Raw genomic sequence first — 23,393 nt, forward strand, 5'->3', positions numbered from 1 at the left:
ATTGACGACAGTTTGTTCAACCCAACTGACAGAAACCAAAATTGGTCCCCTTTCCATAAGTCGTCTTCAGTTATTGATCTGCACCTGCTATTGACCCCACCTACGGGTGCTTTCACAAATACATGATATCTCTCATCCACAAGTTTAATCCATCTTGTCTGCAACTAACCTATCAATTATCTGGCCCTGATACTGAGACTTGTGGCAAAGCAGTTGCTATAATGCAGCTTGCTTCCTAAAATGTAAGGTAAACCCGAATGAAGGAACCTTGGGGCTGCAGCAAATGCACATATATCCTCAGGCAAGCTATATAACGATAGGCCAATCTTACGGATGAACTGTCCATAGTAAGAGGAGGTGTCTCTGTGTCTCTGTGTCTCTGTGCAGATGGACAGTTTGATAGTGGTTTTTTTTTTGTTTGTTCTTTTTTGTTTTTTAACATCCTTCCTCTGGTCTCTGTCTTTCTCTCTCTCTCTCTCTCTCTCTCTCTCTCTCTCTCTCTCTCTCTCTCTCTGTCTCTGTCTCTGTCTCTGTCTCTGTCTGTCTCTCTCTGTCTCTCTCTCTTTGTCTATGTCTCTATCTCTCTCTCTCTCCGTCTCCTCTACGTCTCTCCGTCTCCTCTCCGTCTCCTCTCCGTCTCCTCTCCGTCTCCTCTCCGTCGTCTCTCCGTCGTCTCTCCGTCTCCTCTCCGTCTCCTCTCCGTCTCCTCTCCGTCTCCTCTACGTCTCTCCGTCCCCTCGTCGTCCCCACTGTAAGGGTTGGGTGAAATAGGGTACTGTAAAACACATTGAATTTAAAAACATACTACAGTACTTTGATTTGCACCAATATTTGTGGTTTGGATCATACAAAGAAGAAATAAAATTTACAAATTTCCATTATCGAGCCAATCCTAAGACTCTTCTTCAATAGGCATGTATTAGTAAAAGGAGGAGCGTGTCATTGGTTATCTCCATATGTGGGTTTCAGAAGATTGGAAGACGTCCTTCCAGGTTTGAAGTATCCACATCTGGTTGAGTACGCGATCATAATTCATGGATCAAGTTGTGAAGTTTTCTTGTTCTCAAAGTTTTACTCTTTTCAGAATCGTCGCCGAGCCTCTGACAGCTTCCAGCTTTAGTTTTTTGTAGTTATATTACCAGGTATGGTTAAGATCTCTGCAAGGTTCTTTTTTATCATTCCCGGTGCTCCATTATTTATCACTGGTACAATTACGGCGCTCTTCAGCTTCCAAGATATTTTGACGACTTTTTGTTTTTTGCTTTACATTTTTCTTTTGTCTTTTTTTTTGTAATCGTTGAGGCTGTATTAGTTGCTACTTCGGATTAATGTGACATCTTCCATTCACACCTGTCTTTGGAATTTTTTTTGCAAGGAAAGTTAGGGATACCTTTTCTGGCTTGCTGTCTGTGTTTGCACACAAATTGTATTTGGCAGTCTGTCAAACTTTTCACGTACTCAGCCAATCCTGCAGTTGTCACACTGTGCACTTCGTTGAGTTCCATCAGGCTACTGCCTCCATCTCGTCTCGGCAGGTACATTTTCAGGATGAATTGGTTTTTGTAGAACATTTTGTAGATGGTGAGGAGATGCCTTGTTTTTGATAACTAGTTTATTGATTTCCACTTGTCGGCAGTTTATTATTCTGCAGGTGTACTGGAAAACCGGTACTGCTCGATGGTTTATGGCTTTGATTTTGTTTCTCACAGAGAGGTATGCTTTCAGAATCAGCCTCGTTCTATGCAGGTATTTGTGCTTTAGGTGGGAAGCATAGGGATTTGTGATGGCACACCATCGACTTCAATCTAGTTAGACTCGGCCAGGAATCGGAATAAAACCTCAGACTCAGAGCATACAGAAGAGAAGAAGCAGTTGCGATCCCCACAATTAAACTGGCCGGAAGTGCGAAGAATGAGTGAAAATGCCATATGGTGTGTGAAGGTCTGGATCTTGTGTGCATATGGCACCGTTTACTGAGAGTCTTTCCTGAATATTTCTGTGCTGACCATTCTTGTATATATGAAATAGGAAAATGTAAATATTTATCATGAAGCTCTACTTAAATCCCACGATGCGGTACCTAAGCATAACCCAGACATGTCAAAAATAATCTTAACCTCCTTTGCAAATGTAGTTGCAACAAATTGGTTGGGTTTTTGTTTGGAAATTGAGCAAACCCATCCCAACTCTCTCTTCCTCATATGTGGTGACTTCAACTGTCATCATGCCACCTGGTTGGGTGTGGGTTCCTCTCTCACCAGTCATGGCACCTCAGCAAAGGACTTCTGTGACTCACTGGGATTGACACAATCTGTCAATTTCCCGACCTGGATCTCAGCCAATGGAGTATCTTCTCTTCTAGACTTGTTTATGACAAACTTCCCTGCTAATGTCTGCTGCTCTTCTTCTGCTCCAATCGGTTCTTCTGATCATGTGCTTGTCAAAGTGGACATCTCTCTGGCCATTCTCAGAGAGCCTCCTCAGCGTCGACGAGTCTGGCATTTCACTCAGGCCGACTGGGACGGTCTTCAAGCAGCCATCAATCGTCTGGATTGGTCTCCCATCTCCACTGCCTCTGACATCAATTCTTCCTGGGAATTCTTCCAAAGCAAACTGATCTCTCTCATGCACAGATTTATCCCATCTCACCTTCAGTTGTCTTACCCTTCCTCCCGTCCATGGTACACTGAATCTTGTGGGGAGGCAGTTGCCCTGAAACAACTTGCCTTTGCCTCTTGGAAGGCTAATCCAACTGAAGGCAATCTCAGTTCCTTCCACCAAGCTCGGAACAAGTGTGTGTCTACCCTCAGGAGTGCCAGGAAGCACTATCTCTCCTCACTCAAGAATGAACTCTCAAACCTGTCCCCTTCCTCCAAATCCTGGTGGCGTCTGGTCAAATCCGTTTCTGGTGTTTGTTCCCCCTCCATCCCCTCCCTTACCTCAAATGGCCACACAGTTGACATCGCACGTGACAAAGCCGAATGCCTCAACTCTGTGTTTGCCTCAAAATCCTTAGTCCCAAACCCATCTCTCTCTGTTCCCACCTTTCCCAGTCGAACCCAACTGCTCCTGAACTCTGTGTCCTTCTCTCCTGACAAGGTGGAGGAGTTTTTGTCAAACCTCGACTCTGATTCTGCAACTGGACCAGACGGCATCAGCCCACGGTTCCTAAAATCCTGCTCTGCCGCTCTATCTCACCCTCTCTCTGTTCTTTTCACCTTATCTTTTGCTCAAGGTCATCTGCCAGCATCCTGGAAATCAGCTAACATTACCGCTTTACACAAAAAAGGTGCAAAAACAGATCCTTGCAACTACAGACCAATCAGCCTGCTCCCAATTATCAGCAAAGTCATGGAATCCATCATTGCTTCGGATATGAAATCTTTCCTCTTCTCCAATGGCTTGATCTCTGATCATCAATTTGGTTTCAGACCAGGTCACTCTACTCTGGACATGCTGCTTCTGCTGTCTCAACAATGGATGGAGGTCCTCAATGCCAAACAGGAAATCAGAGCTGTCTCCCTTGACATATCACGTGCCTTTGATACGGTCTGGCACCCAGCTCTGCTCACCAAACTCTCCTCCTATGGTATCAATGGAAATCTCCATGCATGGCTTGCGGACTTCCTCTCTGGTCGTAGTCAACGTGTGGCCCTAAATGGATTTCTCTCATCTCCCCTTCCTGTTCAGGCTGGAGTTCCCCAAGGCAGTGTGCTGGGCCCTGTGCTTTTTCTGGTCTTTATCAATGATCTCTCCGACTCTCTGGAAAATCCTCTCTATCTCTTTGCTGATGACTCCACTCTCTGCCGCTCCATTCCTCTTCCCTCAGATCGGCAGTCTGCAGCCTCCTCACTCTCTGAAGACCTGGACAAAATCACAGACTGGTCAAACAAGTGGAACATGTCTTTCAATCCTGACAAATCTCACTCTCTTACTATGTCTCTCCGAAAAGATCGACTGGACAACCCTCCCATCTACTTTCTCAACAATCCTCTCCAAGAAGTTATGTCGCTCAAGCTTTTGGGTCTCACTATCTGCCATAATCTTTCTTGGGAAAACCACATTTCCAAGCTGGCCTCCAAAGCCAGTCGCCGACTGGGCATCCTCCGTCGTGCGAAGTCCTTCCTCGGCACACCTAAGCTCCTCACCACATACAAGGCTTTCATCCGCAGCTCAATGGAATACTGTTCTCCCCTATGGGCTGGTGCTCCTGCCTCACACCTGGCCCGGCTTCACGCTGTTGAATCCAAAGCTTTCAAAATCATTGGAATCTCCCACGATGAAGCTACCTCTGAGGGCCTTTCACTCACTCACCGCAGGCAGGTAGGTGGTCTTTCTGTCTTCTACCGACTCCTCTCCGGCCTTGCTCCCCCAGCTCTCTCTGTGCTCTGTCCCCCAAATATTCCTACAGGTCGCACAAGATCTGCCAGCAACCCTCTGATGGTTAAACTGCCGAAATCTCGGCTTTCACCTTCACTCTTTCATTCCTCTTTTCTCCCGCCTCTGGAACAAACTCCCACACTCCCTTCAATCCCTCTCCTCCCTCCAGGTCTTTAAAACAGCTGTTCACCACCATCTCTTATCTTCCCCCATCCAAAACCTTGATCTTTTCTACCCCCACTAATTCACCCCAGATCCACCTTGTTTGAAATTCCAACTTCTTTCCTGGAAGTCCTGGCAGTGTCCATATGTTTATACCTCTCCCACCCCCCCCCCCCCCCTTCACATGCCTCCCCCCCAAAGCCCTCTCCCTCCCACAGATCTCTCGATGTCTCCATGTCTCTCGGTCCCTGCTTTCAAATGTTGTGTTTGTGTCCTTCCCCCTCTCTCCCCATCTTGTCTACCGCTCCCGATGTTATTTGTTTTATGTGTCTGTTTGTCTTTCTGTGTGATTAATGTTCGCTCTTTCACGAGCCTCGATCTTGTATACAAAAAAAACAAACAAAAAAAAAACCGCTAAGGGAATAAAGAAAGACTTGTCCTTGGTTATGAGAGTGACATGTTGCTTCCTGTTTCCTTTGTGTGGTGATCCCTGCTCCCTAGCTTTCCCCAACCACCTAGCAACAGATTGCACAGCTGAGCTAATTATACAAGTGTGATTTTGTTGCTCTCAATGCCAATATTTGACTTTCGGCTCTTCCACAGTGACTTGACCGAATGATGTGCATGTCAGTGAAACCAAAAATAGTGTGCATGCATTCAGAATGAATTACAGTATTCCCATAATGTACCATTCAATATCATCAGAGATACCCACGTGTTATGTTGAGATGAGTCTTGTGGCTCCACCAAGGGAGTTGAATTTTTTTTTCTTTCACTCTCTGTAAATCCATGCATCATTGGGCATCACTTTAGCTTGTTCAGAATTGTACGCACATTACAGTATTGTACTTGATTATTTGCACTCTTCTCATAAAGTTGTGGAAGTGTAATCGAGATGATGACTAATCATTTTGCATTGGATGCACCAGGTATGTGGTACCCACTGTGTGGGTTCCCATAATCTTCTTCTGGAGCGTCGTATGCTATAAAGAGCTTGCAAAGGGGGAGACGCAACTCTTCGCCTCCTTTTTTCCTGGTACGTCCATTTTTTTTTGGTTTTTTTTGTCCATGACATCCTCGCTTGTACAAAGTTCTGTATAGATCACAGATTGTGATGCTGTTGGAAGAGGTCCAGCTGAAACGCTCGAAATAACATTGTCAAATAAAAATGGCCTTGTTTGGAGCAGCCAAGGCCTTTGTAAACTGACAAATAATCGTGTTCCAAAAGCAAGAAGTTGAAGGTACAATATTTGTGAATACTCAAAGTACAAACTTGGATGTAAACCAAATAACGAGATTCTACTCCACAAGCAACTCCAAATTGACATGGACAAAATTGGAATCGCAACTAGAATGGCACTCTTTCGAGAGCATACCTCCACCAGGTTGAACAGTTTATGTATCCACTGATAGGTTGTATCTACATCCGGATGTGAACCAAAATCTAGTCTGCTTGTTCTCGTCACCCACCCAACTCGACCACCAAGTTTTGTCATAACTCATCCACAACTTTTTGAGATATTGTGCTATATATAGTTTTTTGCCCCTTCTCAAAATTGGCGAAGAATCACTAAAAAAACCTTTTTAATTATTGTGTCCCGATCTGAATCGTCACTTGAGTCTAATCACATTCATCCTTGTCATACACTTGACCTGTCCACCCAGTTTCATCGGATACTGTCGATAACCTACCGAGATATCCTCCTCACAGACAGACCACATAACCTCCTTCCACATATCGTGAAAACATAACCTGCCCCAACCTTTGGTGGCAGAGGTTAAAAAAAAAATTGAAATGAAAGCTGTAGCTTATACTTGTTAAATTGATGGCATTTGTCTATTTCCGAACAATATATATCTCTAAAAGTCGACCAAAAACCGATTTGTTACTTTACAGTTGTGGATGTCCTCATTTGTCTCATTTGTGTAGAACTCGCTGTGGTGGTTCGAGAGACTTGGTTCCCGCTGCTGTTTATCATTGGACTCTTCCTATGGACTTTGATTGAGTATGGGTTGCACCGGTTCCTGTTCCACATGACTCCTCCGGCCTCCAGCTACGCCCTCATTACACTGCATTTCCTTCTACATGGACAGCATCACAAGGTTGTGCTCTGGTGGTGTTTTAGTAATGGTAATAATAATTCCAACAACCTAGAACCTTCTTAGCTAAATTGTAATGGCCTTTAGCAAAGACACCAATGAAACCAATTAAACGCTTTATTAAATGTCTAACATTTCTTGTAATTGCAACAACATTACCTATTGGTCTTTCCGCTTGCAGCGGCACCAGTGATTGGTTATTTTTACTGAGTTGTTTGTCTGAGACCTTTGACTTTGACCTTCCGGCATTTTTGTGGAAGGCCTTTGACGGCATTGGGAAGGAAGCTTTAGCCATGCCATATTGCTATCCATTATGTTATTTATTTATTTTGCAATTTTCTGTGGGATGTAGAGGTTGTTGCTGGACTGTGACTTTTTATGTATTTCCATCAAAACCAATTGGATATTTTGATATGATGAACCCAAAAAGGAAAATTCATTATCACCAGTTACCAAAGAATGTCTAATATAGACTAGAGTAAATTCCCTGGATGTTGTTGGCAGTGCCAGATACCCTCTCGTGGTCTAGCTGAAAAAGTCATAACAAGTGACTGCTTAATTAACTTTTTTTTCAGGAAGGTTTATCGTTGCTTGGGTTTATTTCTGTAGATATACTTTATCAGTCACCACAGCTGTAGCAAAGCCCAAACTGCATTAATCAAGCCAATTAAGTATTGATAGGTTTCATCAACTGAAGGTTGACAGGTATGTTAACCGCAATGGGAGGCAACGTAAAGCTGACGTTTGGAGCATTAATAATGGATGAAATTAACGGGACGTTGTTTGAGGTATGCTTAACCGCCTTGGGAAGCAAGGACAAGCTGACATTTCAGCCATCCGACGAAAGGTTAATACCCGAAATGTCAGCTTCTTCTTGCTTCCCACTGCGGTCACCATGACTCGATCAATGTCCTGTTGATTTCATCCATTGCTCTACCTGACCGTCGATGCAAATCCATGCTACCCTGCACAGGCACGATAATAGTTTCATTCTTCTTCTGGGCATTAACCCTTCCTTTGATGGAGGCTCAACACCTGAAAATGTTGGCGTTACTTTGATTCTCAGTGTTTATCACACCATTGGCAAAGAGCAGTTGATAAAACACATTGTTTGAATTGTCTGCCGATGCAGACCACCCCAAGCTTTGATGAAATCTAGTATTCCTGCAAGACAATACTATCCCATATATTCACTGTACAGTCATTTTTATCTCAAATGCAGCACTTGCGCATGAACACTTGAGGGTGGAGTTGACGCAAGTTTTGGAGCCCTGCTTCACATGATGTGACTAGAAAAAGTTTGAAGTTCTGCAAAGTGCAAGTTTACAGCGCTTTGCGTTTGCAATTGTTCGGTGGACAAACGTACCTAGTCAGCCAAACGATGCTTTCCAAAAGTTTTGCCTTAAAATTGTTTTCCTGTAAAGATCGTAGGAACGATTTTGCACCACTGACACCTCAATGATTATAATAATCATAATAATGTTGGGAGAGGGGTTGGGATGGGTACTTGGAGTGGTGAACAGAGGAGGGAGGGATGCGGACTTGAAGAAGAAAGGAGTCGAGGACTTGAAGTCACATTTTACATTACGCAGAATTTCCACCGTTTCCTGCCATTATGCTGGCAAAGGACATTCCTGTTAAACTCCCTATATATTCAACACTATTGGGAACTAATTCCCTCAGAAAACAGCCTGGTGGAACATGTGTCTGTGTCTGTCTGTCTCTGTCTGTCGTGTTTTTTGTGGAATTCTACTGGAGCTTTCTGATGTGGTGTGTGATACACCAAAATGATCATCATGACCTCCTGAGTTGATTAGGCTAATTAACTACAAATAATCCAGAAGAGTTCCCATGTTTTAAACACACACCATGTTAAGGTGTATAGAGCAGCTTAATATGTCGTTCCACGGCATGGCATTCTAATTAAAAAAGAAACTATAAGGAGCAATCAGAGATTGCAGACCCTCGCCAGGACGTGTTTTCAGTGGTTTTTAAGGCTTTCGTGTTAAAACGAATATGGCGGTCCAACCACGTGACTGATGACATCTTTTTTTTTTCTCCACCAATGTACCCCAAGATGATCAAGAAATTTCATCATGATCGGATGAAGTTTTGTACTTGTCGAATTATGACGTCATAATGGAGGCACCTATGACATCATTGTTAACATGTTTTATTCCACATGAAGAGTTCTTTACAATGAGCCATGTCTAAATTTTATCTATGCTATGCTTTCGGAGATATACAGGTGCAATGTTTTTCGGGTTTTCCAAGATTGCGGCCATACCATGTGACCTATGACGACATAATTATCATAAAAAAATTCTACAGGTGGAGTTGCACCCATGGTGAAAATTTCCTGTCAATCAGACCAACGGTTGCAGAGAAAATCATATTTATTCTGTGCGGACAAACAAACAAACAGACAAATGGACTCAAATGCAATACACTCTCCTCAGGCGAGGGTAATAACAAAAAACATAACATTGTATCAAAGCATATATTATTTAATCTTACAATAATTCACCAAATGTCCGTCTGTCTGTTCGAAGGTACCGCAAAAACGGCTGAACCGATCGCAACGATATTTTGGTCGGTATTCCTGGGACCCCTTGGAGTAAAATAGGGTAAAAAAAAATTCCAATTTTTTTCCCCAATTTTCCAGTTTTTCCAAACACGATGGAATAATATTTACCGATATGAACAGTGATGTGGCTTTTATTGAAATCTGACAAACACTAGATTTTGATGAAAATTATGAACCTGCCGCGAATGCGGAAGTGGACGGATTATGGCAATGCGCGGGTTTGATAATATCCCAATACAACCGTCATTCAATCGTAATGTTTGAACGTTAATCGTGTTAATCGTTTTGTTAAAGTATCAATGGATGATTGGAATTGAGTGAATACAAGTACGATTTTGAATTCGTAATTGTATTCACCCACCCGTACGCAACTTCACAGCAGGATTTAAATATTTGTTTATGTCACGAATGTTGTTAAAATTTATTTTTCATAATAATGCTATTTAATTTGTGATTGGAGTTATGCTGTTTGGAATGAAAAAAGAGATATCGAGTTCAAGTGAATGACAAAACGCAGTGACGGTTTTACGTTCTAAACGTGAAATTCGCAGATCACCATATGCAGATTCGCCATTGACTGGGAATGGAACACACGTACCTGTTTGTTTGTGAGCAGGTACGTTTTTCATGGAAGTTCTTCACAAACTTGCTGTCCATGTCTGACGTGCGACTGAAGGTGCTACAGGAATGTGGAATTTATTGGTTTCATGCTTTAGCATTCGCCGTTTCTGCAATGTCTGTTTGCTTATGGCCTCCCACCCGTGCGTAGCACGGGTACCTCACTTGTACTAATAATAACAACAATAATAGTAGTATCATTTGGCAATAATAATAACAAACTTATAATAATTGGCCACCATTAAATTGAGCCACAATCCCCACATGTATGTCAAATGTGTGTAATGGTTGCCAAAAATGTTGCTCGAATTTAAACCTGTTAATTTCTGCTCAGGACATTGCACAACAAAAGATGTACTGTGTATCATTTCCTCACCATCTTTGTTTGTACTTGCCTGTCATTGTCCTCCTCTTTTCTTTTTTTTTTTGTTTGAGGAATCTTAAGAAAACTTAATTTGCGTTGAATGGTTTCCATCCCGGGTGTCCCCCATTAACACTATGCTGCTACATTGTGAGCATATAAAGATCTGAACCCCACAAGGCAGGGATCAGGTCTGGACAAACGAGGGCAGATATAACCTGGAAACTCCATATGGGAGTCCATATGGTCACATTTGACAAATTAACACCATTTTGTTTTTCATCAAAATATGAATATTGGGCTACAATGCTTAACACTGGATTCTCCGATTTAAAAATCTTACTGTAATTCACCAAATGTCCGTCCGTCTGTCTGTCCGTTCGAAGGTACCGCAAAAACGGCTGAACCGATCGCAACGATATTTTTGGTGGTGTTACGGATTCGTCACTTCCGTCTTTGTGGTTTTCATCCACTTGAAGCATTTTTAGTTCCATGTACTATTCTTGGTATAGTTTGAGTGAAATGGAAATAACTGTCTCCAAAAGGAAAAATTCGTGTTTTAAAAGAAAAACGAAATGGATCGGGGGAAACCGGAAGAAGAAGAAGAGGAAGGGAAAGCTGAGCAAGTGAGGTCTGGAGAGAACGGCCGATCGGCTTTGTGGTTTCGAGCAGATGCTGGCGAACGTGGGTCATGAGCGAACATTGGGTTTTCCCAGGAAAGGGATTCCTGTGACAGAGTCGTGATCGCTGTGACAGATAAACCTATGTGCCGGGTTTTGCGGTTGATTCCGAAGTGAATCGTTGTTGGAGAGCAGGTACGCCTCCATTACAGGCCCGTCCGCCATTTCGCCTCGCTGCAGCCTTTTCACCTCGCTCCAGCCATTTCACTGTGCCCAGCCGTTAGCCTGGTTCGCGTGTGTAACGTGGATTTCAATTGGGAATTTGCGGTTTCTCTGTTTTGGAGCCGCTGAATGTTCATACCAGCGTCATTGTCTGGTGAACCTACGGTGTGAATTCCCAGTCGCCTTTTGAGTGCACCTTTGCCTGACCGACGTCGGCCCGATTTAAACCCAGCGGCTCTTCGGCAGCGTTGACTGTCAGCCGACCTGGGTTCTGGTCTCGATACGACCTTTTTCTTGTGATCACTGGAGCGTGGATCGACTTTGGCCTGGTGCCGGGACAGTGACTTTGGGAATGTTACATTTCGCTCACGTGGAGCACCGTGATTTATCGGGTAAGAAACTGATGGTACGATCATAGGAATGATATGATATTTGTTGTGCAATTGATTAATATTGTACTTGTGCAGGTTGTTATTCTTGTGTGACATTAATACAATACTTGGTTTTGGTATTGATTGGTTGGTGTGGTTTCACCATTGGTCATTGACACACATAATAGCACATCTTTCTGCCGTGACTCCTTTCGGGGCTCGAAGGTATACCGTGACCGGGGTTTGGGAAGGAGCACGTAACAGTGGGTAATCCTGGGATCTCCTGGAGTAAAATAGGCTGTATTGTTTTTCCAATGTCAGCTTTGGCCTCCAGCATTTTCAGGTTTGGACTCCCTCATAACGTTATTTTCCTGGGTGCCGCACAAACGGCTGCACCGATCCGACTCGGTGACCACGGACAAAGACCTTTTATAAGGACATTGGTGAATCTCTGCTTGAGAGAATGCCAACCCCCTCCCCGCCATCATGGCCGTCCCTCCAACTCTCCATCCCACGAGATATGCGGAAAGGACAACCCAAAACTAGTTATCTTTTTGATTTATATAAACATCATTAAAAGTAAATAATGACCTCGGCCAAAGTTCAAACAACGTGGGTTTAATCTCTACATGAGAGAATTCCACATAGCTATTTGGGCGGTGTATAAGCCAACAGATTGTTGTCTCCATCGATCTTGCCGAGGCCGTAACACCTATCGGCTCAAAATCCTTTTAACTGTTGACTTGGTAGTTTTTCCAATGAAGGAAACATTAACAATGTTGTTAAAAGTTTATTTTGTGATTAATTTGTGATTGGAGTTATGTGGTTTGGAATTAATAAAGAGACCGAGTTCAAGTAAATGACGACATGCCGTGATTGTTTATACTTTCTAAATGTGAACTTCACCGATCGCCATATGCAGATTCGCCACGGACCCACGATCGATGTTTCAATACGTGAACGTACCCATTTGTTTGCGAACGGGTACGTTTTTCATGGAAGTCCTTCACGAACTTGCTGTCCAGGTCTGATGTGCGACTGAATGTGCTACAGGAATGTGGAATTTCTTGGTTTCATGCTTTAGCATTTGCTGTATCTGCATTGCCTGTTTGCTTCTGGCCTCCCACCCATGCATAGCACGGGCATCTCACTAGTAATAATAATTTGAGACCATAGGGCATTTTAACTTGGTTTATCACGATACATGCTTTTGTCAACTCGTTGGCAGATCCATAACGTTTTCAATTTTTTTTTTTTTTTTACCTCTCCCATAGTCCCCTTTTGATAGATCTCGACTTGTCTTCCCACCACTGCCTGCTTCGTTGTTTGTGGGCCTTTTTTACCTGCCACTTCGAGCAATGTTGCCCAGTACAATCCGTGGTACGGTCATGGTTGGAGGCCTACTTGGGTATGTTGTCTACGACCTGATGCATTACTACCTGCACTACGGCGCACCGTGTCGTGGCTCATACCTCTACCATCTCAAGGTCTACCACGTGAAGCATCACTTTGAGCATCAGAATCTGGGTGAACTTTTCACAACTCCCATGCTTTAATTGTCTTAAAGTTTCTACATATTGTTCCCTGTGTAGTTTGTAATCATTTATCGGAATGCTTGAACATAATTATTTTAATGTTTTCATTTTACCATTATTAGTATTATTTTGACACGTCATTTTCTAATGCATAAATTTGTCTTTGTTGATCCTTTCTAAGCTTTCCCAAAAGTTTAAAATAAATAATTATGCAGATATAAAACTTACCCTACCTGTTTGGAGTCAGTGGCAGGATGGCTTTTGCCATTGTATTGCCCAGTTGCAAACGTTTGTGGTCAGGAAGCAAGGGTTTTTGGCTAAAGCTGCCATCACGGGTCAGAGAAAAGAATGGCATTGAGCTTGTAATGATGTTTCCCTTTCGCATTAAAAGCTTATTTATAGTCAAAGTTGAACACGATTAGTGCTATTTAATTTTACCTTGCACAAGAAGCAAAAAGCGGAGTTAAGCAATTGGTTCATGTCCGTCTGTCCGTCCATCTGTCTTAGTTTATGATCGAGGGACAAGTTATTTAAATCGAATGTTATATTTTGAACACGAATCGGAACATGGATCGGAAGACGAGTCTTTCATTTTAACGTACTTTATCTCTGAACTCGTTTTTTATCTTATCGTTTATTCTTATCGTTTTTGTCTTTCCCTCGCGGTCCCCATGTACTGTCTTTCCCTCGCGGTCCCCATGTACTGTCTTTGTCTTTCCCTCGCGGTCCCCATGTGCTGTTTTTGTCTTTCCCTCGCGGTCCCCATGTACTGTCTTTGTCTTTCCCTCGCGGTCCCTATGTGCTGTCTTTGTCTTTCCCTCGCGGTCCCCATGTGCTGTCTTTGTCTTTCCCTCGTGGTCCCCATGTACTGTCTTTGTCTTTCCCTCGCGGTCCCCATGTGCTGTTTTTGTCTTTCCCTCGCGGTCCCCATGTACTGTCTTTCCCTCGCGGTCCCCATGTGCTGTTTTTGTCTTTCCCTCGCGGTCCCTATGTGCTGTCTTTGTCTTTCCCTCGCGGTCCCTATGTGCTGTCTTTGTCTTTCCCTCGCGGTCCCCATGTGCTGTTTTTGTCTTTCCCTCACGGTCCCTATGTGCTGTCTTTGTCTTTCCCTCGCGGTCCCCATGTGCTGTCTTTGTCTTTCCCTCGCGGTCCCCATGTGCTGTTTTTGTCTTTCCCTCGCGGTCCCCATGTACTGTCTTTCCCTCGCGGTCCCCATGTACTGTCTTTGTCTTTCCCTCGCGGTCCCCATGTGCTGTTTTTGTCTTTCCCTCGCGGTCCCCATGTACTGTCTTTGTCTTTCCCTCGCGGTCCCTATGTGCTGTCTTTGTCTTTCCCTCGCGGTCCCCATGTACTGTCTTTGTCTTTCCCTCGCGGTCCCCATGTGCTGTTTTTGTCTTTCCCTCGCGGTCCCCATGTACTGTCTTTCCCTCGCGGTCCCCATGTACTGTCTTTGTCTTTCCCTCGCGGTACCCATGTACTGTCTTTGTCTTTCCCTCGCGGTCCCTATATGCTGTCTTTGTCTTTCCCTCGCGGTCCCCATGTGCTGTTTTTGTCTTTCCCTCGCGGTCCCCATGTACTGTCTTTCCCTCGCGGTCCCCATGTACTGTCTTTGTCTTTCCCTTGCGGTCCCCATGTGCTGTTTTTGTCTTTCCCTCGCGGTCCCCATGCACTGTCTTTGTCTTTCCCTCGCGGTCCCTATGTGCTGTCTTTGTCTTTCCCTCGCGGTCCCCATGTGCTGTCTTTGTCTTTCCCTCGTGGTCCCCATGTACTGTCTTTGTCTTTCCCTCGCGGTCCCCATGTGCTGTTTTTGTCTTTCCCTCGCGGTCCCCATGTACTGTCTTTCCCTCGCGGTCCCCATGTACTGTCTTTCCCTCGCGGTCCCTATGTACTGTCTTTGTGTTTCCCTCGCGGTCCCCATGTGCTGTTTTTGTCTTTCCCTCGCGGTCCCCATGTACTGTCTTTCCCTCGCGGTCCCCATGTGCTGTTTTTGTCTTTCCCTCGCGGTCCCCATGTACTGTCTTTGTCTTTCCCTCGCGGTCCCTATGTGCTGTCTTTGTCTTTCCCTCGCGGTCCCCATGTGCTGTTTTTGTCTTTCCCTCGCGGTCCCCATGTACTGTCTTTCCCTCGCGGTCCCCATGTACTGTCTTTCCCTCGCGGTCCCCATGTACTGTCTTTGTCTTTCCCTCGCGGTCCCCATGTGCTGTCTTTGTCTTTCCCTCGCGGTCCCCATGTGCTGTTTTTGTCTTTCCCTCGCGGTCCCCATGTACTGTCTTTCCCTCGCGGTCCCCATGTACTGTCTTTGTCTTTCCCTCGCGGTCCCCATGTGCTGTTTTTGTCTTTCCCTCGCGGTCCCCATGTACTGTCTTTCCCTCGCGGTCCCCATGTACTGTTTGTCTTTCCCTCGTGGTCCCCATGTGCTGTCTTTGTCTTTCCCTCGCGGTCCCCATGTGCTGTTTTTGTCTTTCCCTCGCGGTCCCCATGTACTGTCTTTCCCTCGCGGTCCCCATGTACTGTCTTTGTCTTTCCCTCGCGGTCCCCATGTGCTGTTTTTGTCTTTCCCTCGCGGTCCCCATGTACTGTCCTTGTCTTTCCCTCGCGGTCCCTATGTGCTGTCTTTGTCTTTCCCTCGCGGTCCCCATGTGCTGTCTTTGTCTTTCCCTCGTGGTCCCCATGTACTGTCTTTGTCTTTCCCTCGCGGTCCCCATGTGCTGTTTTTGTCTTTCCCTCGCGGTCCCCATGTACTGTCTTTCCCTCGCGGTCCCCATGTACTGTCTTTCCCTCGCGGTCCCCATGTACTGTCTTTCCCTCGCGGTCCCCATGTGCTGTCTTTGTCTTTCCCTCGCGGTCCCCATGTGCTGTCTTTGTCTTTCCCTCGCGGTCCCCATGTGCTGTCTTTGTCTTTCCCTCGCGGTCCCCATGTGCTGTTTTTGTCTTTCCCTCGCGGTCCCCATGTACTGTCTTTGTCTTTCCCTCGCGGTCCCTATGTGCTGTCTTTGTCTTTCCCTCGCGGTCCCCATGTGCTGTTTTTGTCTTTCCCTCGCGGTCCCCATGTGCTGTTTTTGTCTTTCCCTCGCAGGTCCCCATGTACTGTCTTTCCCTCGCGGTCCCCATGTACTGTCTTTGTCTTTCCCTCGCGGTCCCCATGTACTGTCTTTCCCTCGCGGTCCCCATGTGCTGTTTTTGTCTTTCCCTCGCGGTCCCCATGTACTGTCTTTGTCTTTCCCTCGCGGTCCCCATGTGCTGTTTTTGTCTTTCCCTCGCGGTCCCCATGTACTGTCTTTCCCTCGTGGTCCCCATGTACTGTCTTTGTCTTTCCCTCGCGGTCCCCATGTGCTGTTTTTGTCTTTCCCTCGCGGTCCCCATGTACTGTCTTTCCCTCGTGGTCCCCATGTACTGTCTTTGTCTTTCCCTCGCGGTCCCCATGTGCTGTTTTTGTCTTTCCCTCGCGGTCCCCATGTGCTGTCTTTCCCTCGCGGTCCCCATGTACTGTCTTTCCCTCGCGGTCCCCATGTACTGTCTTTCCCTCGCGGTCCCCATGTACTGTCTTTCCCTCGCGGTCCCCATGTACTGTCTTTCCCTCGCGGTCCCCATGTACTGTCTTTGTCTTTCCCTCGCGGTCCCCCTGTGCTGTCTTTCCCTCGCGGTCCCCATGTACTGTCTTTCCCTCGCGGTCCCCATGTACTGTCTTTCCCTCGCGGTCCCCATGTACTGTCTTTGTCTTTCCCTCGCGGTCCCCATGTGCTGTTTTTGTCTTTCCCTCGCGGTCCCCATGTACTGTCTTTCCCTCGCGGTCCCCATGTGATGTTTTTGTCTTTCCCTCGCGGTCCCCATGTACTGTCTTTGTCTTTCCCTCGCGGTCCCCATGTGCTGTTTTTGTCTTTCCCTCGCGGTCCCCATGTGCTGTTTTTGTCTTTCCCTCGTGGTCCCCATGTACTGTCTTTCCCTCGCGGTCCCCATGTACTGTCTTTGTCTTTCCCTCACGGTCCCCATGTACTGTCTTTCCCTCGCGGTCCCCATGTGCTGTTTTTGTCTTTCCCTCGCGGTCCCCATGTACTGTCTTTGTCTTTCCCTCGCGGTCCCCATGTGCTGTTTTTGTCTTTCCCTCGCGGTCCCCATGTACTGTCTTTCCCTCGTGGTCCCCATGTACTGTCTTTGTCTTTCCCTCGCGGTCCCCATGTGCTGTTTTTGTCTTTCCCTCGCGGTCCCCATGTGCTGTCTTTCCCTCGCGGTCCCCATGTACTGTCTTTCCCTCGCGGTCCCCATGTACTGTCTTTCCCTCGCGGTCCCCATGTACTGTCTTTCCCTCGCGGTCCCCATGTACTGTCTTTCCCTCGCGGTCCCCATGTACTGTCTTTGTCTTTCCCTCGCGGTCCCCCTGTGCTGTCTTTCCCTGGCGGTCCCCATGTACTGTCTTTCCCTCGCGGTCCCCATGTACTGTCTTTCCCTCGCGGTCCCCATGTACTGTCTTTGTCTTTCCCTCGCGGTCCCCATGTGCTGTTTTTGTCTTTCCCTCGCGGTCCCCATGTACTGTCTTTGTCTTTCCCTCGCGGTCCCTATGTGCTGTCTTTGTCTTTCCCTCGCGGTCCCCATGTGCTGTTTTTGTCTTTCCCTCGCGGTCCCCATGTACTGTCTTTCCCTCGTGGTCCCCATGTGCTGTTTTTGTCTTTCCCTCGCGGTCCCCATGTACTGTCTTTCCCTCGCGGTCCCCATGTGCTGTTTTTGTCTTTCCCTCGCGGTCCCCATGTGCTGTTTTTGTCTTTCCCTCGCGGTCCCCCTGTACTGTCTTTGTCTTTCCCTCGCGGTTGTCAGCTCTTTCACGAGCCTCGATTCAGTATAGAAAAAAAAAAAAAAAAAAAAAAAACTCGTCCCAGTCACACATTCGCAGAAAGGAGTGAGATAATATTTTCACTTGGTCTGCTTCCTGACAGTTAAACAAAATAGAAAATAATTCCAAACAGGAAACTTACTATTAAGAATGTTGTAAATGACACAAACAACAGGCATGAAAAACGAATGTAACGTGTCAGATAGGGTGATGTAAAAGACACTGTGGAAAATGGCGGTAAAACTGGAATTTATGAATGGGTGGTGTATAAGGGTGGTTTTCAGGACTGCTTCTGGACTACTTCCATGGCACAAAAGTTGGATTTTTTTTTTTTTAACGATAGATAACATCATTATTTCATTAAATTTGAAGTAACACTGCATGGGGTATCATGTTCAATGAATTCTCGAGTCTCATGTTTTAGTCGACAAATGCAGGGGTCTGGACGAAGTAAAGTCCTCAAAGCATCATTGTAGCAGAAGGCATCAGCCACACACTTGTAAAAGTTGCATTATTAAAGGTAAATCATCTCCATTGCAATTTTACAAAATGTTTGTCTTTTGTCTTCACTAACCCAAAACATAGTTCTGATTCAACTGCAACAACAACAACAACAACAACAACAACTCATTGATAAATCCCAATTATTTCCAACTTCTTGTGTTGGCCGTGGAACGTTTTCGTCTAATGTATTTCATAAACTAAGCTGGACAGGCCAGACGCTCCGCTGAAGGTTATTTAAGCAGTTTATTTGGAGTTTGTTCAGGGTTCCGGTGATAAATCACCTACGGTACTCTTTACAAAAGACACGATAGCACATTTGAAAAACCCCAGCTAACGGTCGTAGATGGGACACCCAGCTTCACGTCAATCCGCTGGATGGTGCACTGTGATCCAGTGCCATGGTTATGAAGCACCAGTCCGACGGTTTATAGTCAGGTCAAGAATCAACCCAGACTAGCCAGTTCAAGGGTATGGGTACTAACTAACTTTGCACCACAATATTGGACAACTGTATTGCTAATGAGAAAAAAAACCTTTTATTTGGAAAAAGTAACCACTTGATGGTGAACACCTTCCCATTCATTCACGATCGAATCAAGATCAGATTGAATCGGCAAACAACATTGGGTTTTTTTGTTTGTTTTTTGTAATACTTTGTTTCACGTCATCACTTTTTCTTTAACAACTTTTTGATAAAGTTCATTCTGGTTGTTTCATGGATTGAAACATTGTTTTAACCGATTGTTAAAATGATCATCAAATATCAAAAGCATCGGCGATAGGGTCTTGTAACGACAGTGCGTATAGGCCTTAGGCTTCATGCCTCACCTTCAGGCCACTTCGGACGAATTAGCCCAAGTTTCTTAATACAGTCATATCGTTTTGATAATAATAATATTAACAACCTCAATAATAATAATATAGTAGATATAATCGTAACACTGCAATCCCTTTGTCGTGACTGCAAAGGTACTGGATTGAAGCGGTGTATGGTTGGTTCATTGTTGACTCAAAACGTATTGAATAAACCATATGGTGTCAATGCAATATTTTCACTTCCATGGTGACTGACAGTTTAGAGACTTACAGTACTTGATTTTTTTTTTTAATACTTACATTATTTGTTAACTGGTATCCCCTCCCAGGTCACTATCCTCTTCAACTGAAATATCAAACAAGCCCACTACGCCGCTGTTCGACTTTTGGTCTTGTTTTGTTTTGTTTACAAAGTCAAAGCTTGTGGGAAAGCTAAAACAGAACAGAATAAAACGGAGCACAGTGGAGAGTGCCCGAACAGCATGGTGCACCAACTTGGGTACACGTGGGGTGGTAGATACAGGGTGTGTCGAGTTGGGTACACGTGTGGAGGGTAGGTACAGGGTGTGTCAAGTTGGGTACACATGTGGGGAGTAGGTACAAGGTGCGTCAAGTTGGGTACATGTGTGGGGAGTAGGTACAGGGTGTGTCAGGTTGGGTACACGTGGGGAGGGTAGGTACACATAATTTGGAAGCTAACACAGAATAATTGAGACATTTGGCCATTATCACTATTGAAAGTGAACATTCCAGTAACGCTGTCAAAACAAATCAACCCGGCCTGTTAAACCTCCCTTTCCAAGCGCACGAAAACAGACATTTTTATTTTATTTCATTGTGAAGGTATATTGATTTATTTTTCCATTATTGACTCAGTTTATCACTGTTTCACACTTAGGTTTTGGCATCACAAGCAAGCTGTGGGATTATCCTTTCAAGACTGTCATCCCAGAAGAAAGTTTTGATAAAAGCAAATAAGTCTCCAGCTACATCTCTTTTCTAATGTCTCCAATTGTTTTGCCTTAAAATGTTTGGTACAGCTTGCACATTGTTAAAACACCACTCCCCCCCCCCCCCCCCCATACACCATAATGCATGGATAGCACAAGCAACTTGGATATAAAAAATGTGATGGCTGGGAAAGTTCGAGGTAAAAACAAAGTAACACTTTCAAGGGTCAAAACATAAGAAGTGCTGGAAAGAATTTACTATATTTTTGCTGCTCAAGATTGAGATCATTTTGGGTTTTAAAAGTTATTTATTTATCTGCAAGTACGTTCCCCCCATTATTATTATTATTTTTGTCCTTAAAAATGAAAGTTTAGACTGTTTACCTTGAAATATGATGATTTTGTTTTGAGCTTTCTTGAGACCATGCTTTTTTTTTTTGGAATTAAGCATCTACAGATCAGTGCCTTTTTACAACGGACATCGATCTAATGTTCGAAGTAGACATTTGTATGCATTTTCCGGAGGGTGGACGTCCCGAGTTGTAGGAGAGAGAAATGAAGCCCGACATGGTAAATGAAATTCTTCTCCACAATGCATTTCGGCAGTGCCTCGTCTCCCTCTGGCATTTTTCACCCACGTTGCAGGAACGCACTTGGAAACAGCAATAAATGAAGATCCTTTTTGTTTTCTTTTGGAAAGTATTTTAAAGCTATGATGTATATAGATTTATTCTGGGATACTTGGAAATCGTCAACAATAAATGCTGGAAAGTAAAGTTTTGTGCTTTTTTTTTTTGGTTGTTGTGTGTGCACGCGTGCTTCGTGTGTGCGTGTAAAGAATCTTCGAGAGAACAAAATGGCCTTGAGGAATGCTGGTCTTGCTGATGAAGGCTCATGTCAAGCATCAGCTTCTCTTTGCTTCCCACAGCAGTCGGCATACCTCGATCAACGTTCTTTTGATCACATCCACTGAAATGTCCTTGTATTTATCATTCGTGGCTATTGAGGAAGAAAATCCATCAGGAATTTACATTGGGGTATATTCCTGGGTATCTTGCTTCTATTTCCTCAACAATATCCTATTTTCGCTCTTCACTTCAAAACATCAAAACAAAGAAAGAAAAAATTCACTCCATAACTATTCTCATGTCTTCTTGAATTTCCTTCTGCTTCTCCATTCCAGCCCGAACCCCCCTCTGTTGTTTTTCAACGACCCAATCGACATTAAATAGAAATGCTTTTGGTTGAAGAAAAAAAATGCATTTCAATGCTTCTATCTCCTTTATAAGTGTTACAAGTGTCCTTTTTCTCCACCACAATGATTCCTCTTCTTCACAAGAATTATTTTCCAAAGCTGTTTGAAACTCGGTGCCTGGACCACCAACATCCCACCTACCTGCTGATACAGCACCACGTTTCTGCGTGCTTTCAACAAGCTGTTATCACCTATCCAATGATTTTCATCTCCATTTGCCAAAGTTGTGAATTTGTAATCGGAATAAGCATCCACCCACCCACCTCGAAGCTTCCAGTTCTCCCTTTCTACATCCCTCCTAAACCCACCGCCCTAAGTCACCCCCAAAATGCGTCCCCCCTCACCACCCTATAAAAGTTTTCCCCACACCTCACACACTCAAACCTTCCCCCGACACCTCACACACTCAAACTCTCAACCGCACCCCACGAAAAACACTTCCTCTGCACCCAAATCTTTTCCCATACCCCACTCACTCAAACCTTAAATGTAAATGCTGCACAGACTGCACATTTCATGGAAAGACCTCGTTAAGGTCTTCCAAAGATTCCAACCTCTCATATATATATATATTGTTGCGGATCGCGGACAGATGTTATATTGACCGAGCGGTGGTGTATTACCGCGTCCGAACAGTTACTCCCCGATTAGAACCCGATCCCGCCCAACTCACCCGATTCCACTCGAACGTTGGCCGAATCGCGCTACGCTAAATCAATGATGGAAAGGACACAACGGCTGGGGTAAATGACGACACAAGGGGTACAGTTCTCAAGACCTCCGGAGGAGGATATAATTGGTGATGCAGAAAAGGGGTAGATTACACGGTAAGAGGTAAAGCACAGAAAAGATGGGCACTTAAACACAGTCTTATCTATTCCCGACAGACCACAGACAAACGGGACAAGACTGACTTACACGGGGATTGATGGCAGGGAAGGACAGGCAGTCGACAGCACAAGGTGCACCTTGGCTCAGGGGCAGAATCAAACACGGTCCGGTCCAGAGATGCGGGGAGGTATTGCAGCGCTCGGAGGTGGCGTCTTCTCTCTCCAAGCTGAGGGCGCATCTAACGTCACCTCCCTCTTCCTGCGCATGCTCAGCGGGGAGTGACACGCCCTCGGCTCGTTGGCCCCGCCCCAGATGGGATCGGTCCGCCGCTTCTAATGGGTGCGGGGGGTTACCGGGCTCCGCCCTTGACGAGGAGCTGACAGCGAGCCCCTGCGTGGTAACCCCGTCGGAGCACATGTTCAATGGCGGCTAACCAAGCTGGAGTGAGGACGCACACTCCCCGCGCCGCCGCCGCTGTTGTTGTTGTTGTTGTACCATGAGGAAGAGCTGCGGGGAGGTATTGGGAGGTCCTAAACTTTCTAACGGTGCCATACAATCACATTCTGGTGCAACGAAGAGTCAGAATTAATGGAAACGAGTCCTTAACTGACATAGACTAAGAATAACTAGCAAGATGTCCTATAGTTGTCTACGTGAGATGCGGTGGACCTGGATGCGACATTTAAGGGGGGAAATAGGGGAAGGTCGGGGCTACAGAGTGTTGTTTACAGAAAATGGGACTAGGGAATGGGGGATTGGGGATAGTTGGGAAGTATTGGGGAAATAGGGGAATATTTACAAGCGGATATGGATGGAGGCCAATCTCATATCCGCAACATTGCACCCTTCTCTACCTCGGGGCGTCCCGACCCGATAAATTTTTACTTACTTTAGTGTGGCACTCAGATGTAGTTCCCTCTACTATTAACTCAACCCTGAGTGCGACAGTTTTACAGATGTTCACAAATGAGTAAATATGTCCCCCTGCAACGTTGCACCCTTCTCCTCACAGAAACACACCCACAGGATAACCGAATCGCGGAAAGAATCCTCAAACTAAACATACAGCCGGTAGGGAGCATCATTTATACAAGACTACACTGATATTTACACTACGATCCAGGACCTGTTTTTGGAGGAACACATGCAGATGTTATGCATAGAGAGAGCACGCATGCCAGCATCGATACACCAACCCACGAGTGCCCTGTGGCCCTACGGCCTTTAATAATGTGCAGAGCACCCCATCCAAGCAC

General features: G+C 45.2%; 1 protein-coding gene across 2 annotated transcripts in view; it reads left to right on the top strand.

Annotated features, from left to right (window-relative positions):
* The window catches only part of FA2H (fatty acid 2-hydroxylase), a 121,522-nt gene extending 100,695 nt beyond the window's left edge, over positions 1 to 20,827 (top strand). For both annotated transcript variants that reach the window (XM_068103143.2, XM_068103144.2), the window contains exons 4-7: positions 5,472 to 5,578; positions 6,473 to 6,645; positions 12,696 to 12,948; positions 20,000 to 20,827. In XM_068103143.2, the coding sequence (XP_067959244.2) occupies positions 5,472 to 5,578; positions 6,473 to 6,645; positions 12,696 to 12,948; positions 20,000 to 20,079 (613 nt within the window). In that variant the 3' untranslated portion in view covers positions 20,080 to 20,827. The remainder of the gene's footprint in view (positions 1 to 5,471; positions 5,579 to 6,472; positions 6,646 to 12,695; positions 12,949 to 19,999) is intronic.
* The last annotated feature ends 2,566 nt before the right edge of the window (positions 20,828 to 23,393 follow it).

Source organism: Myxine glutinosa, chromosome 9, assembly GCF_964187855.1.
Source record: "Myxine glutinosa chromosome 9, kmMyxGlut1.1, whole genome shotgun sequence".
NCBI classification, from domain to species: domain Eukaryota; kingdom Metazoa; phylum Chordata; class Myxini; order Myxiniformes; family Myxinidae; genus Myxine; species Myxine glutinosa.